Below are 15,625 nucleotides of genomic sequence, written 5' to 3'. Positions count from 1 at the left end.
GCTTTGCTAGGAATTATGTAATTATGCATAACAAAAGAAAAATAAAAAAATGTAAAGGTTCAAAACAGTAAGGCCCACTTGCAAATATTACTTTATAAAAAGGGAATACATATATATCGGATGTGATTCCCTTCTTAGAATGAAAGCTTCTTTTTTGTGAAGAATGGAATATTATATGTTAGGCAAACCAAAGTTTAGCATATGGAATAAAGGCGTTTTCCTGATATTCCGAAGGGTTTTCCAACCCATCGGTTATCAGCATGCTTGAGAAACTGAAAATCAAAGAACAAAAAAGTTAACTGGATGGTCATAAGCTAAAGCCCTCATCCTCATCCTCATCGTACACGTATATACCAAAATCATATGCATTGAAATTACCAACTTAGCCCTGTTTTTACCTATATAAGCAACAAGAAGCGTTGGATGGAAGACGTAAATTGAAGAGATGGCGGAGTCCAAAAATGTGGTGTATGCAAAGGATCTCAAGATCACTTGGTCAAGAGACCGTCGTTACTGGCGATGGGTCAAAGAGACTGAAAACAGGTAACAAAAACTTCACTACATAACTTATGGTTTTTCGGTTTCTCCAGTCCTATTGAACATTTGAAACAGATAGGAATAACATATACAAAATATACATATATGCTATCAGTAATCTCAGTCCTAACTTCGATTTCATTGCAGTTACGTTGCTGAACTGTTAAATGTATGTTGGCTAAAAGTGAGTGGAAAACTTGAGAACCCAAACCTGTCACCAGGAACTCAGTATGAAGTTGTACTTGAGGCCAAGATGAAAACTAGAGCTTATGGATTTGATGATCCAGTGAATTTCAAATTCACTCACCCAGGTCGTACAGAGGACTGGACCATTAATTTGGAGGATAAGTTTAAGGATAGCAAAGATGAATGGAAAGATATTAAGTTGGGTGAGTTTACTGCATCTGAAAATCCAGGAGCCATCGAGTTTTTGCTATATAAATACGGTGGGAAATGGAAGAGCGGACTCGTTATCAAGAGTGTTGCCGTTCGACCAAAGAGCTAAGTTGCAGAATATTATTAATTGGCATATGAGCCGACAGATGATGATATGCATATCTAATAAATGATAATTAAGAACAGAATAATGAAGCGCTTAATCCCAATCTCCCAATCTAGTTGTTATCAAGGAGATTTTGAATGATAATTTAATTGTATTATTATTATGTACTATATAGTTTGATTAAATCACTCAATCCCAATGTCCAAATGATTTTGTTTATGAACAATGTTGAGCAGTGCCAAACCCGTATTATAACTACCAGTACCAACTAATTTTATATTGATATGATAGGCATAATAACTACATGCAAAATTATTTTGGAGATTTATCGTTTCATGACCTACTCTTTATAATACATGTACTATACACATACACCTGATGAAGACAACAAAAAGTGTGAACTATAAATTTTATGTGAGACTAAGTTACTTATGTGTCTTATTATGTAATTATAAATTATAAAATACAAAATATTTAGTAAATCATTATAGATAAAAGATTAGGATGTATTTAATCTTGTTTAATTAATTACTGCACGTATTCTAGGACAATATACTCAACTTAAAGCACTCGAACAAATTATGCAATACGTTTACTTCAATTCTTTTTTGTCAAATAACAGATAATTGACACCTTCTAAGGCATACACATGCAGCATCAGCTCTCCAGCCGTACCTCAAGCGTAGCTGGCATAGGGTAAGGACTAGTGTTGTCTTTATCCTCCTCAATGGATCCAAACCTAGTGTGCTAGGGTTTTGTATGTATATACACTTTACCTATCTTTTTATTGATCAGAAAGCTGAGCCGCTGATTCATACGAAAGGTGATAGCTGCATATATATTCTTTTGTATAAGTTTTCCATGGTATCAGAGCTTCTCTCCACCCATCGGTGATTCCCCCTCTTGTGCACTGGTCTATATGGCATCTATTACTTTCACCAATTCTTTATGCCTACACTCCACCTGCCACAACAACCAAGCATATCTCGTCTCTTTTACGCATCAAGCTCACCCGTACGTGACAATTAATAAGTGCATAAACTCACACGTCTTTAACACACTTTCAATTGGTTTCTGTATTTGTTCCTCTTTAACATGAGCCAATTAGTTTGGTTTCAATTGTGTTTTGTAGAATAATTAGGTCAAAGAGAAGAATTTTGAGCATAAACGGAAGTTTCTGAGCCTCTCCTATAAAAAATTGTTGTGAAAGTTACGAACCTAATTTCTAGGCCAACTTAATCAAAATTTTAATTGCAAGTGCACGAAACATGTAATAGTACAACAAGCAAATACAAGATCCTTTCCATAGAAATTAATTTAAACACTTTAATTTTATTAGTTAACTTAGTTAAATTAGATGAAGATTTAAGAAAATACGAGATCCTTCCCATAAAAATTAATTTAAACACTTGTTCTATTAGCAGCCTTTGACAAGAGGACTCAAATTCTATTAATCTGGAAAAATACGTAAAGGTTTCCTCATAGTCAATTTCATAAGTCTGATTGTATCCCTTCACAACTAATCGAGCTTTATACCTCTCAATGGAACCATCAAAATTATACCTAAAACCAACCCATGTACACTAGAAAAAAAAAAACAAACAAACAAACAAACAAACTTGCACGACCAAACTTTGCGCGACGAAAAACTATTCGTCGCTCAATGTCACTTTACGCGACGAAACTAAAAACTTCGTCGCTTAAAGTCTTGTGCGAGGAAAAACAATTCGTCTCGCAAAGTGACTTTGTACGACAAACTTTTGCGCGATGACAATACTTCGTCGCTCAAAGTCTTGCACGACCAAACTTTGTGTGACGAACGTTTGTGCGACGACAATACATCGCCGCACAAAGTGACTTTGGGTGACAAAACAATAAACTTCGTTGCACAAAGTCTTTAGCGACGAAGTGTGTTTCGTCACGCAAAGTCTTTACAAAAATAAATAAAATAAAATAAATTATTTTTTTAAATCTTTGCATGACGTAATCCAAACATTTCGTCGCCCGAACCGATTTATTTTTGTTTTTTATTTTGTATGCATAAAACTTAAGAAATTAAACGGTATATATATTTAATAAGTAGCTTTAAATTTATTATTTTAGTTCGGATCGTATTTTTGTTAGAAAAATATATTATTGTAGTTCAGATTGGGTTTTTGTTAGAAAATATATATTTTAAATTGATGATCGAATTAGTTCATTGTATTCATATAGGGTCAAGGAGTGTAGCTATAAAAAATCATCAAAATTGGAGTTAAAATAACCATTAAATCGTGATTTTTCATTTATAACCGTCGAAAAGTTTTTTTCCCATTACTTGATCTCTGAATATTTATTTTTTCCAATTTTTGGCATATATGATCTCGAAGTATAAACAAACAAGTTTGACGGTAGGATCATTGAAACTAGTTTTGTAGAATGCGCATACCATCAAAACAATATATTCACTAACAATTAAGAGTTTATTTATACTTTCATTAAATATAACATAAGATTTTGTGGTATCCACTAGTGTAAATATTTTAAATTGAAGATCAAATTCAGTCATTGTATTCATATAGGGTCAAGGAGTGTAGCTGTAAAAAATCATCAAAATCGGAGTTAAAGTAACCGTTAAATCGTGATTTTTCTTGTATAACCGTCGAAAAGTTATGTCACATTACTTGATCTCCGATTTTTCGATTTTTGGCGTATATGATCTCGAAGTATAAACAAACAAGTTTGATGGTTGGATCGTTGAAACTAGTTTCGTAGAATGCGTACGCCATCAAAAAATATATTCACTAACAATTAAAAGTTTATTTATACTTTTGTTAAATATAACATAAGATTTTGCGGTATCCACTAGTGTAAATATTTGAAATTGAAGATCAAATTCAGTCATTGTATTCATATAGGGTCAAGAAGTGTAGCTGTAAAACATTATCAAAATCGGAGTTAAAATAACCATTAAATCGTGATTTTTCATTTATAACAATCGAAAAGTTTTGCCCTGTTACTAGATCTCTGAATGTTTGTTTTTTGCGATTTTTGGGGTATACGATCTTGAAGTATAAACAAACAAGTTTGTAGGTTGGATCGTTGAAAATAGTTTCGTAAAATGCGTATGCCATTAAAACAATATATTCACTAACAATTAAGAGTTTATTTATACTTTTGTTAAATATAACATAAGATTCTGTGGTATCTACTAGTGTAAATATTTTAAATTAAAGATCAAATTTAGTCATTGTATTCATATAGGGTCAAGGAGTGTAGCTGTAAAAAAATTATCAAAATTGGAGTTAAAATAACCTGTTAATCCTGATTTTTCATTTATAACCATCAAAAAGTTTTGTCCCGTTACTAGATATCTGAATGTTTGTTGTTTGCGATTTTTTGGGGTATACGGTCTTGAAGTATATACAAACAAGTTTGACGGTTGGATCGTTGAATGGTGTATGTGTGTGTATAATATATATATATATATTTATTTATTTATTAAGTAGCTTTAAATTTATTTATTTTGTACATATAACACTTAAGCAATTGAATAGTATACATATTTACTAAGTAGCTTAAACCTTATTTATATTTTAAATCATAAAATAAAATATTTTTTTATTTTTTATTATTCACAACAACTATTTATATAATATTGCGCTACGAATCAATTTCTTGTCTCTCAAAAGTTTGCGCGACAATAGTTCGTCTCGCAAAACTCTAAAAATTTGGGCTAGTACCAAAAATGGGACGTGAGATTTTTTTTATTTTTTTTAAGACTTTGCGTGACCAATACTTTTCGTCGCGTAAAACTTTAAAAATTTGGGTAGTTACCAAAAATGAGACGTGGGAAATGTTTTTTTAGACTTTGCGCGACCAATATTTTTTTTCGCTCAAAAGTATAAAAATTTGGGCGTGTACCAAAAATGAGATGTGGGAAAATTTTTTTTTAATTTTTTTGGGACTTTGCGCGACTAATATTTTTCGTTGTGCAAAACTTTGCGCGACCAATAATCCAATATTTTTTGTCGCGCAGAACTTTGCACGACCAATATATATTTTTCGTCGCGCAAAGTGATACGATTTTTAAAACCAAAATAACTCCTCCACCATTTTCTCAATGTCTTTCTCTACTCTTACCTCTCCTTTCTCTTTCCCTCTCCCCAAATCCCACCCTTTCTCTCACACTTACTCCTCTCACTTAATCTCTCATCTCTCTCTTCACTATCTCCCACTCTCACTCACTCTCTCATATCTCTTTTCACTATCTCTCACTCTCACTCACTCTCTCATCTCTCTCTCTCTCTCTCTCTCTCTCTCTCACTATCTTCTCTAATTCTCTCACACTCACTTCTCTCCCTCTCATTCTCACTCACTCTCAATCTTGCCAAAAGGTATATTCTCTCCAAATTTTAAATTTTTTTCATTAATGTGTTTTTGGAGTTAGTTTTGAGTTTGTGTGGGGTTTGGGGTTGAGTATAGGATGAGGATTGGAGTTTGGGTTGCATTTGTGGTATAACAATTTTTTTTGGAGATTATGCCATATATATATATATATATATTGGTTATTTGACCATATTTATTTTTTTGTAGGGAACCGTCAAGACTTTGACGGCTAAAATTGACGATTAGGACGCTATCGAAACATATCATCCGCCACTAGCACCACAATAGGCTTGTATTAGAATTTTGTTATTGTACTTTGTTAATTTATGTGTACATTTTGAATGTTATATATTTATTTATTTATTGGATAATTTGATCATTATTTTTCATATGTAATTTTATTTTGAATAAGTCAATTTAAATTAAAGTAATTAAAAAAAATCATACAATTAAATTAAATTTTAAAAGTCAAAATTTGAATAAATTAATATAATTAAATTAATATTAAAACAAAAAGTCAAAAACCTTGCACGACAAAATATTTCGTCGAGCAAACTATTAAATTAGTTTATTTTAATTAAAAAAATTTTAACACAAAAAATATTTCGTCGCGCAAAACTTTAAAATTTTGAGCGGGTACCAAAAATGGGACGCGGGATTTTTTTTTGCCTTTTCGCGACAAATATTGTTTCGTCGCTCAAAACTTTGCGACCAATATTTTTTGTCGCTCAAGGTAGATTTGCGTGATGAAAAATATTTTCCGTTGCACAAAACCTTTCTTCACGAGTTTTGCGTAATGGATTATGTGCGACGAAATTGTACTTTGAGCAACAAACTTATTTTGTCGCGCAAAGTGTTTTTTTTGTAGTAGTGTTATGTCCTTTTAATAATATCATTGTTGAACCAAAAAAATTAATGGAAAAAAAAAATAATTTGGGTTGTGTTTTTCTAAGCCCACATCCAGCAAGCCTTATCTAATATAAATGATAAGTTTTATAAATAATAAATAAAAAAGTAAAGCCAATTATCCCATAAGCTTTTCAAGTATTCAAAGGTATTGGTTATAGGTTGCAGTGCAGTTGTGCTTGAGTCTGACTCAGAGACCGTGGTACACATGCTTAATAAAATTTTGGAAGACCTTCATCCTCTTGCTAATATGTTGTGGGGATGCAAAGACTATATAAATAAAAACTGGGTTTGTTCTATTCATCATGTATATCGTGAGTGCAACATGGTAGCGGATAAACTAGCTAAATTTGGTTCATGGCTTGAGTTGGGTCTGTCAACCTTCCATGATCCTCCTGAAAATATTAGGTCATTTCTTAGTGAAAATTTACTTAGAGTCTGTAGGCATCGATCCATTGTTTAATTTTTTTGTTGGGCGTTGGCACTGTTTCTCCACCCAAAAGAGAAAAGTCTCAAGAGAGGTTGGCGGTTCCTGTTTTGATGGAGCTGATTATTGAATAAAAAGTCCTTTGCAAAAGTGATCTCTCACGGCTAGCCTACAAAAAGCACAGCTATGGGAAAAGAAAAAGGGCGGAGGTTGAGCATGCAGGCTGCAAAGAGTGGGGGAAAAAAAAAAAAAAAGAAGAAGCGGCAAGGCTTGGGAAAGAGTGGAGCAACCATGTTGAAGCAAAAAAAGATAGAAGCAATCAAAGATGCATTTTGTATCTGCAACAAAGCTCATCTCTTGAAGTCCTTCATGCTTGAGTATAAAACCTACAAATCAAACAAATGGATAGCAATTCATGTTGAGTGGCAACCTGCAAATCAATAATGCTTTGCCGAGCAAACCCACGTGTTTGGGTATAAAACTCACAAATCAAACAAATAGATGGTAATCGATGTTGGATGGCAACCACAAATCTCCATGCTTTGCCTAGCGAACCTCCATGCTCTGCTGAGCGAACTTGGATGATGAATTCATTTCGGATACAAAACCCACAAACTAAATATTGGGGGGAAAACCCATAAATTCCCATTAAAATCCATTTTGGGTGAAAAAAAAAACCATAAATCAAATATTGGGATGAAGCATATATGGGTGAAATACCCTTAGAAAAATATTATATGCCCAAGCAGCAGAAAAGATGGTGTTCCATGTTTCAAGGCAGTGAAAGACGAGGGCATGCAATTACCCAAGCCCAAAAAAAAAAAGGCTTCTGTTTAAATTGTGGAGCCATGATATGCTGTGCAATAATGGAAAAAAGTGCCGCAAGACCGAAGTACCATTTTGGCAATATTCTCTAGTTACACAGAAAATAACTATTTGCTGGCAGAGTGAAAAGAATAAATCAAGGGCTGGGGTGTTTACCCCACCGTCAAAAACAGCCAACGGATGATCTATATCATAACCCAACATGAGAGATGATTGTGAGCATCATATGCTTTGGTCTTGGAGCTCACTTCCAGCAAACAAGAAGAGATCACTCTTTCTTTTCTTGAACGGGAAAGTATCAGCCAAAAAATGGAAAGCAGCTCACGGATGTCAAACGCTCTGAGACATGAGACACGCCGACTCGTTGATGATAAAGAAGTCATCAAATTGGTTTTCACCAACAAAGAAGTCAGCAAACTTAGTGACAATGATGAAGCTTCATCAACAACAAAAAGAAAAACAAAATAGATAACAAAAAAAAGGAGAGAAGCAGATGCATCCATTGTGAGAGAATGCTAGCACACCTCCACGTCTTTTATGTCTACAAAGTGCCAGCAAGAAGATGAGATTTCTCAGCTATGAAAGCCAACTGAAATGACAAAAGGCAAGTAATATGATTGGTGAACAAGTATTTATTAAATAGCTTAAACACCACTTCATCTGATATGGCATTCAAGAGTCCACAAACCAAAAGGCCCGAATAAAGCTTTAGCAACAAACTTACAGTAGCTAGCTTGTACTGATGCCAAGACGTCAAAGAGGATGAAAAATAGTCAGAGGCGTGATTGTTTGAGAGGCCCATTCTTTGTAAATGTCCAGTAAGCTCAAGAATATGCTCTACAATATAAAACAAGCATTAGGCTTCACACAGACAGAAGACAAAGCGAAGGTTTGAAACCAAGGATTTTTCAAGTCCCGCACGTCACTTTTGGTCCTAGCCAGAGACGGACCCACAGTGGGGTCAATGGGGTCAAACGACTCTATGGACTCCATGAACGTAAGGTAGAAGGTCCCTTTGAACCTGTGTGTGACCGCATGAATGGCTGAAGGAGGAGCTGCAAATATGAGGAAGAAGAAGCTGAACAGGGGTTCAGTTTTTTTATTTATAAAAGAAGTTGACCAAAACGGCGTCGTTTTGGGTCAGCTTCTAATTTTTTTTTAAAACACGGCTGGCCAAAACGGCGTCGTTTTGGACCAGACTAACGAATTTTTTTAAACACTCGCTGGATCCAAAACGGCGTCGTTTTGAACCCAGCGAAATTTTTTTTTAAATGCGCTGGCACCAAAACGGGGTCGTTTTGGACCAGCAGCAACGATTTTTTTTTAAAAAGACCTGGCCGAAACGATGTCGTTTTGGTCCAGGTTTTCGAAAAAAAAAAATTAGAACAGATTGTAGTTGAAACAGACCCTTCTCTTCGACCAAACAGAACAGACCCTTCTCAAAACTCCAAAACCCCCATTTCCTAAACCTAAATCCCCAATCTCCACCCACCCACAAACCTTTAACCCTCTCCCCACCAAGCTTTAATCTTTAAAAAAATTTTTGGACTTTTACACTATGACCCTACGAGTTCATATTTCTGGGTCCGTCCCTGGTTCTAGCAACAAATGAAAGCGAAGTGTCTTGGCTCTTGTGCCCCCCTTGTATTCCAAGGGACGAAGATGTGCATTCACTACTTACAGCACCAAGCTAATCAAGTGCACAAGAGTGTCAGTGAAGGGTCACGAGAGTTAAATCAATTGACAATCAAGGAGGCTTAATAAAATGCCTATGAAATTCGAGTCTATCTGCCTCAATTTTCAAATGCAAGATGGCTACCAAACACACCCACAAAAATCCAACAAGAAATATGGGAATCAATCACTATGGGAAGGAAGCTATTCAGACAGAGTGGTAAGAGACTCAACCATACTGTGACAGTGACTCCAGTCCAAATAAATAATTGGTCATCAATATGGATTAACGGGTTTTGTTGATCACAAGAACCCCTTAATCGCGAATCCTTCAAATCATGCATGGACACAAATGCATGTGTTAATTAAATTAGTGGGTTCATCAAAATTGCCTATTAGTTTTCTCTGACATTAACAATAAAAAAAAAGGTATCAAACCATTCCAAATTTTTTCATGGGTCATCTACCCATGCAAATTTCAATGAGATCAAATTTCTCTCAAATCTCTCGAACACAATTTCTGAATTAGTGGGCCATAATTACCCATTAATTTTCAAATTTTGGAACTACGTCGGTTTGATCCCATCAAGGGTACGGTACTACGTACACAGTCTAGCATCCCACTAGACGCAACGTCAACCAAATTTGAATCCCTAGTTTATCATAACCAAATTCATCCGAACTCTCCAAACTCAAATAGAGGTCTGCGGAGGAAGAAGATGACATCCTCCAATGACTAATGAGCACCAACTGCACTTTAAGGAGATCCCAAAGTCAAGCTGCTGCATCCATAGCCAACATGGAGCCATGGATCTGAAGAGGATGACACAGTAAGGAGGAGGAGGTTGCAGAAAGTTGAGCTGAGCATGGAGCGATCCAAAAAACATAATTGTGTAACATGGAAAGGAAGAGGAGATGGGGTAAAAAGAGGAAAACAACAGTGGGTAGGTACAAAGGAGAATAAGAACCTCCACAAATAAGAATAAAGCCCAAGAAAAATCACCAACAGAGGGTGAGGACACTCTTAAACAGAGAGGGAGCAAACCTTAAAAGATGGGAGGGAACATAATGCTATATGGACACCAACTTATTATAGGTTTTTACCAATAAACCCATTTTAGCATGACATGATATACAAAAACCCTTTGTTTACCCTTTTTATTTCGGAGCTTGTTGAAAGCTAAGTAAAATTCCCCATTAACCTTTTAATCACTAATTACTGGTCTTAAAATCAACTTTCTTTTATGTGAGCGTGCCACTGTTAGCAATTTAAATCCTAATAGACTTGAATGAACCACAAACAATATATTTATAACTAGTTTTTATATTTATAACTAGTTTCATTTTATACTTAATATATAATGATAACTAGGTCTAAGTCCAGTGATACTTCTATTTATAATGTTGGAAGATAATTATTTAAAACAATTAGGAAATTAGGCTTATATATAAAAGTCTCTCACCGCCATCCAACGCAATTCTTCTTGCAATTGAAATGCAGGACCACTTACGCATTGAGCGCCCACAGAGTAGAACTCATATGTTCAGCGTGATGCAATCGATAATAAGCCAACTTTGGCGCTATCGATGTACTCTTTTCGATAATGTTAATTAAAGATGGCCAACCGACGACGATGCTTAATGGCCATGTGCAAAATGTTTTGGTGAGTTACAGTATCGTGCGGCTCCTTTGCTTGAGGGTGAGACTTCAACATTTTTTTCACAATTTTTGATATTCCCTTCCATGTTCGTCTAAGTAATGGGGTATGCTTAAGGGTAGATTAAGTCGTTTCTCCATCGTCGCAAGAACAACAACATATATGAGTATTTTTAAATTAATTTTTAGTATAATTGGATGCTATGTTAGCGCAAAAAGTGGGATTCACTTTTGCACATCAACAATTAATAGAATTTTTAATAGTCTTATTAACGGAAAGTATCTTTTGAAAGGTTTCGTTAAGTTGAGATACCGGTCAAACGGGTCTTTAAAAATTAAGTATGAATTTATAATGACCCTCGTAGTTTTGGAGATTAACTATAGTTAATCCTATATATATTGCAGTCCATTGAGTTATTTGTAGTGTTTTTTTTCCTTCTTTCCGAGATATAGAGTTCGAAATTTTCCTTAGCATTGTTTGTGCTTGCGGATATAAATTAAAATTTTGTATTTAATTACATGATTATTTGTGTATTTTTATGCGATTGAAATATAGCAATTAAAACTTATTTTCCAACATATATAATTTTGTTGTGGAAATGATATGGGCGTTGATTTTCTGAGAAGAGATAAACCTCTTTTTTCCTATGCTATATGCACATAGCGCGCGGGTCTTATTACAATGAAGGTTATTATTGGTGATGGAAAAAAAGGGAAAAAAAAAAAAAAGGTAGGGCCCATGCATTATGTAAGTTATTAAGGGTTTAATAAATATTTTTTGGAAGAATGAAATTAATGGAAATCAGTTCTAAACTTTAATTCGAAGCTGGGAGAGTGACGAACCATAAATTTTAAATAAAAAAAAAAAAAAAAGAATATCTTTAAGCATGATATAAATAAAGGTAAAATCACATAAAAAAGCATGATACATACGGTTTAGCATACGCTTTATTTCCAAGATGTAACTTCTTCTGGAACACACATAAAAGGAGTGGCGAAAAAACACACAAACACACAAGGGAAGAAGAGGGAACCTTAACTGAGAGCTATAGCAACACCCTTATTCTGACATTTTGAGCTACAACATAGAGCTCACAAATCATCACTCATTACCAGATCCGTATCTCTCTATCAGCTTCCTTTTTCTTTTTAAAGGAAAGTTGAAGTTGTATTATAGTCTCCCCAATTTTCTTTGAAATGCATTTCACACATTGGCGAAATCCGTCATACAAAGGAAACTGCGAGAGCCCGAACATAGAGACAGGAAGAAGGGCAACCACATAAATGAGGGACGTTGTCCACATCTTTTGATGATGAATCAAGAGCACAACAGCTGCAGTGAAGGTGACCATGGTGGCTGCCAATGAGAAGAAGAGAAGGGCGAATCCTAAATGCAGCCTGAAGGGAAGAGACCAGTAAAAGTTTTCGTACTCAAACGGGGACGTCAGGATAGAAAGAAACGTGCACAAAGAAGTCAATGAGAAGATGAGCGAGATAATGTCCGAAACGGCGAATGTGACAAAGAAAGGAGAATGCTTGAGAACAGGAACCCCGTTGTTATCAGTACCCCCGGGAGCCGTAAAGGCAGCTGCATAGGCCACGGTAGCCACCAAAGCTGCCACGGTCGAGCACGACTGAGCTGTCTCTTTTATCCATGTTTTTGCCGAATTAAGAAGATCTGCATGCCCTTTCTCGAAGAGCTTCTGCGCTGTCAGGCCCTGATTGTTCTGGTGCATGGCGTAATGACGTGGCATTATCCTTTCCACACGCTGGCCACAAATGGAAAAATTAATGAGGATGATGAACCATTTTGATGAAGTAAACAATAGATTTATAACTAGTTTCATTTCACATTTAATATATAACTATAATTAGCTCTCAGTCCAGTGATATACTTCTGTTTGCAATGTTTGAAGATAACCTTATTAAATATTAATAAAAAATTAGGGAATTAGGGTGTATATATAAAGCCACTCACCGCCATCCAACGTAATTCTTCTTGCAATTGAAATGCAGGACCACTTGAGCGTTGAGCGTCTACAGGGTGAGAACTCACATGTGCAGCGTGGTGCAATATGGTGTTCCCGTCAATATCAATCCTGTAAGCCAACCTTGACGTTATCGATTTGCTCTTTTTTAGTATGTTAAAGATGGCCAGCCGGCGATACTTTATGGCCATGTGCAAAATGTTTTGTCGAGTTATAGGATCCAACATTTCCACCGCTTGAGGGTGAGAATCCAACATTTTTTTCACAATTTTTGATATTCCCTTGCATGTTGCTATAAGCAATGGGTTATGCTTAAGGGTAGATTCAGAGGTTTTTGGTGGAGGATCATCTGATTTGTTTGGACATACCAGAGTAAATGTGTTGATATCGGTTGTTATATTTACCGCCCATGAATAGTCCTTCTCCACCAGCAAACGAGTGAGTGTCGATAGACATTTTTGATTTTTGATTTCATCGAACATATCACGGATTGGTCGCCATCCTAGTAAGTTATGATCATTATATATATATATATATATATATATATATGCATCCATATTAATATTCATGAGTGATATTATGAAGAGAAGGAGAAAAGTAATAAAGATGTAATAAGAGCATGCATCCACATGCATGAAAATGAACCTTCAATTGTACAAAATTAGTTTTTATTACATTCTAAACATATACGTTTGGTAGGTATATCGATACTAAGTTATGAACATCTTTGGAGGTATGTTAGAGTATGTATGATCATAATTATATAGATAACCCCTTCTATTGAGGGATTCCTCAAATAAAATTTATTTGAGGGACACCCTTTAGGGTACTCTATGAATTTTTTTTTCAACAATCCAAATCATCTATTTTTTAAGTCTACATTCATAGATCATCCTTGCAAAAAATTAGACAAATCGGAAATTATTTCGACATCCAATTGTGTTCTACAAAATCAAAGAATACAGTACTTCAATAAAGTACTAAAATTTCAATAACTCAATTGAGTAATCAAATGATATCAGATTCAAGTGATTTTTTGTAGAGATGATCTTTGAATGATTATCTAAAAAATACATAGTTTGGATTACCGAAAAACAATGCGGAGTGAGCCCTACAAAAGTGTCCCTCAATAAAAACTCTCTATATATATAACTATTATAAAGCCAGGCCGTATCCTATGGTGTGACAGGCTTCACCAAAAGTCAAAATGAACCATAACTAGAACTAGCTCTAATACAAAAAAATAATGGCAGCTATAGTCAAAAGGAGCAAAATTAAAATCTAACCTCACACCAGGTTTAAGGAAAATGTTTCTTAACTAATAATGGCTTACCAACATTTCATATTATGGAAAAATAACAAAATAAGTTGTTTTAAAGATTTTATGCAAGGATGGCATTCTATATATATATATATATATAACTTTGAAAGTTTGATTAGTTACTTGTAATATTCTGTGAACAACCAGACTGGGAAGGCTGATTGATCCTGCTCTCCAAGTCATCAGTAGAAGGGTAAATCCCTGAACAATAAAGAGCGCACAAAGATCAGCATTATCACATCAGAAAGCCTTGCATAAATAAAGCTTGGCTTGCACTTCATTCTGAGAGTGCAAATAGCAATGGCAAGGCTAACATGCATGCGCTGTAGCCCTAGGTAATAGATGGTTGTTCTTAAATTGAATTTGTGAGTTTATATCTAATTCTAGTAGTAGCAGTAGCGTAGATATAGTACATTTATAAATGAGCATCTTCCATATGCTTTTGCGAAATTTGGCTTCGAAGGCATATGGCATTTGGGCTAGCAATTGAAGACTTGTGAGTCCATTGCTTTCCTTTCTATTCGCCAGATTTGGGTACTCTTTTAGTAACCAAAGAGCAGTCTCTGCATTGAAGGAAAACCGTGTTAGTAATAATAAAGTCAAATAAAAAATTATTAGACTAATATTTATTTGGCAAGATTATATATTCGAACCACACATTCAGACAAGATTTAATTTTAATTCACAGCTATATTTCATAGATAACTAACATATATAACTAATAATGCAATTGTCAGAGGGGAGAGAGAGAGAGACCAAAATGTTGGCTAATGACGGCGATCTGAAGAATGGATATGTTATCATGGGTTCTGTTGAAGTGGTACTCCATAGCCTCCTCCTGCTGCTTCTTTATATCCTGCTGTTGCTGCTCTATATCCTGCTGCTGCTGCTGCTCCATATCCTGCTGCTGCTGCAGCTTCACTTGGGAATCCAAATATTTGACCATGTTTGTGCGACCGAAAGCAGCAGCCCTGTAGAGTGGGGTCTCTCCTAAGCTGTTCGAAATCGTTAGCATACTTTTATAGCTACTATACTTCTCCTTGACTTTGTTCTCCTCGCTCATCAAGATCATTGCTGCCTCCAGATTTCCAGACGCAGCCACCTCATGCAGAATGGTATTGCCATAGTTGTTCCCGATTATAAACACATACAATAACTTCGCAGGGTCTTTTATTAGATCAATCAAAAACCGAAGCAAGTCGTTGAGTCCGGCAACAGCTACGACATGTAGTACAGTGTCGTTGTTCGTTGTCAGTTGGCCAACTACTTCATCTGGCTGATTCTTGTAGAATTCTGTTAGGGGTTCCCATTCGCCGTACATGGCCCATTTATATGGCTTTTGGCACTTACTCAGCGCCTTTCCTATAAAAACCTCGTCCTCCATCTCCTCCATCTCCTCCATCTCTTCCATATCCTCCAT

General features: G+C 35.4%; 2 protein-coding genes and 1 long non-coding RNA gene across 3 annotated transcripts; 2 read left to right on the top strand and 1 right to left on the bottom strand.

Annotated features, from left to right (window-relative positions):
- The first annotated feature begins 421 nt into the window (after nucleotides 1-421).
- Nucleotides 422-1,258, top strand: LOC117637863 (protein PHLOEM PROTEIN 2-LIKE A1-like). Its single transcript, XM_034372903.1, has 2 exons — nucleotides 422-543; nucleotides 685-1,258. The coding sequence occupies exons 1-2, from the start codon at nucleotides 446-448 to the stop codon at nucleotides 1,040-1,042; spliced, it is 456 nt and encodes a 151-aa protein (XP_034228794.1). The 5' UTR covers nucleotides 422-445; the 3' UTR covers nucleotides 1,043-1,258.
- Nucleotides 1,259-1,592: 334 nt separating this feature from the next.
- Nucleotides 1,593-1,949, top strand: LOC117638232. The gene is made up of 2 exons (XR_004587282.1): nucleotides 1,593-1,735; nucleotides 1,835-1,949. It is a non-coding gene; the product is annotated as an uncharacterized LOC117638232 (long non-coding RNA).
- Nucleotides 1,950-12,005: 10,056 nt separating this feature from the next.
- Nucleotides 12,006-15,625, bottom strand: LOC117636969 (protein ACCELERATED CELL DEATH 6-like). The gene is made up of 5 exons (XM_034371695.1): nucleotides 14,962-15,625; nucleotides 14,619-14,768; nucleotides 14,329-14,406; nucleotides 12,875-13,386; nucleotides 12,006-12,665 (listed from the first exon to the last, which is right to left on the bottom strand). Exons 1-5 carry the CDS (start codon nucleotides 15,623-15,625, stop codon nucleotides 12,006-12,008), a joined length of 2,064 nt encoding a protein of 687 aa, XP_034227586.1.

The sequence above is a fragment of the Prunus dulcis genome, chromosome 8 (genome assembly GCF_902201215.1).
Source record: "Prunus dulcis chromosome 8, ALMONDv2, whole genome shotgun sequence".
Lineage (NCBI taxonomy): Eukaryota > Viridiplantae > Streptophyta > Magnoliopsida > Rosales > Rosaceae > Prunus > Prunus dulcis.
Note: the sequence above shows the minus strand (reverse complement) of the source record. Positions and strands in the feature narration are given on the sequence as shown.

Bases quoted from the DNA above. Each gene is read 5' to 3' on its own strand.
- LOC117637863 (XM_034372903.1), top strand. From the start codon at position 446: ATGGCGGAGTCCAAAAATGTGGTGTATGCAAAGGATCTCAAGATCACT. The intron at 544-684 runs GTAACAAAAACT...ATTTCATTGCAG, and splicing joins GTCAAAGAGACTGAAAACAG to TTACGTTGCTGAACTGTTAA.
- LOC117636969 (XM_034371695.1), bottom strand. From the start codon at position 15,625: ATGGAGGATATGGAAGAGATGGAGGAGATGGAGGAGATGGAGGACGAG. The intron at 14,407-14,618 runs GTACTATATCTA...TTTATTGTTCAG, and splicing joins GAAGATGCTCATTTATAAAT to GGATTTACCCTTCTACTGAT. The intron at 13,387-14,328 runs GTAACTAATCAA...ATAACTTACTAG, and splicing joins TTGTTCACAGAATATTACAA to GATGGCGACCAATCCGTGAT.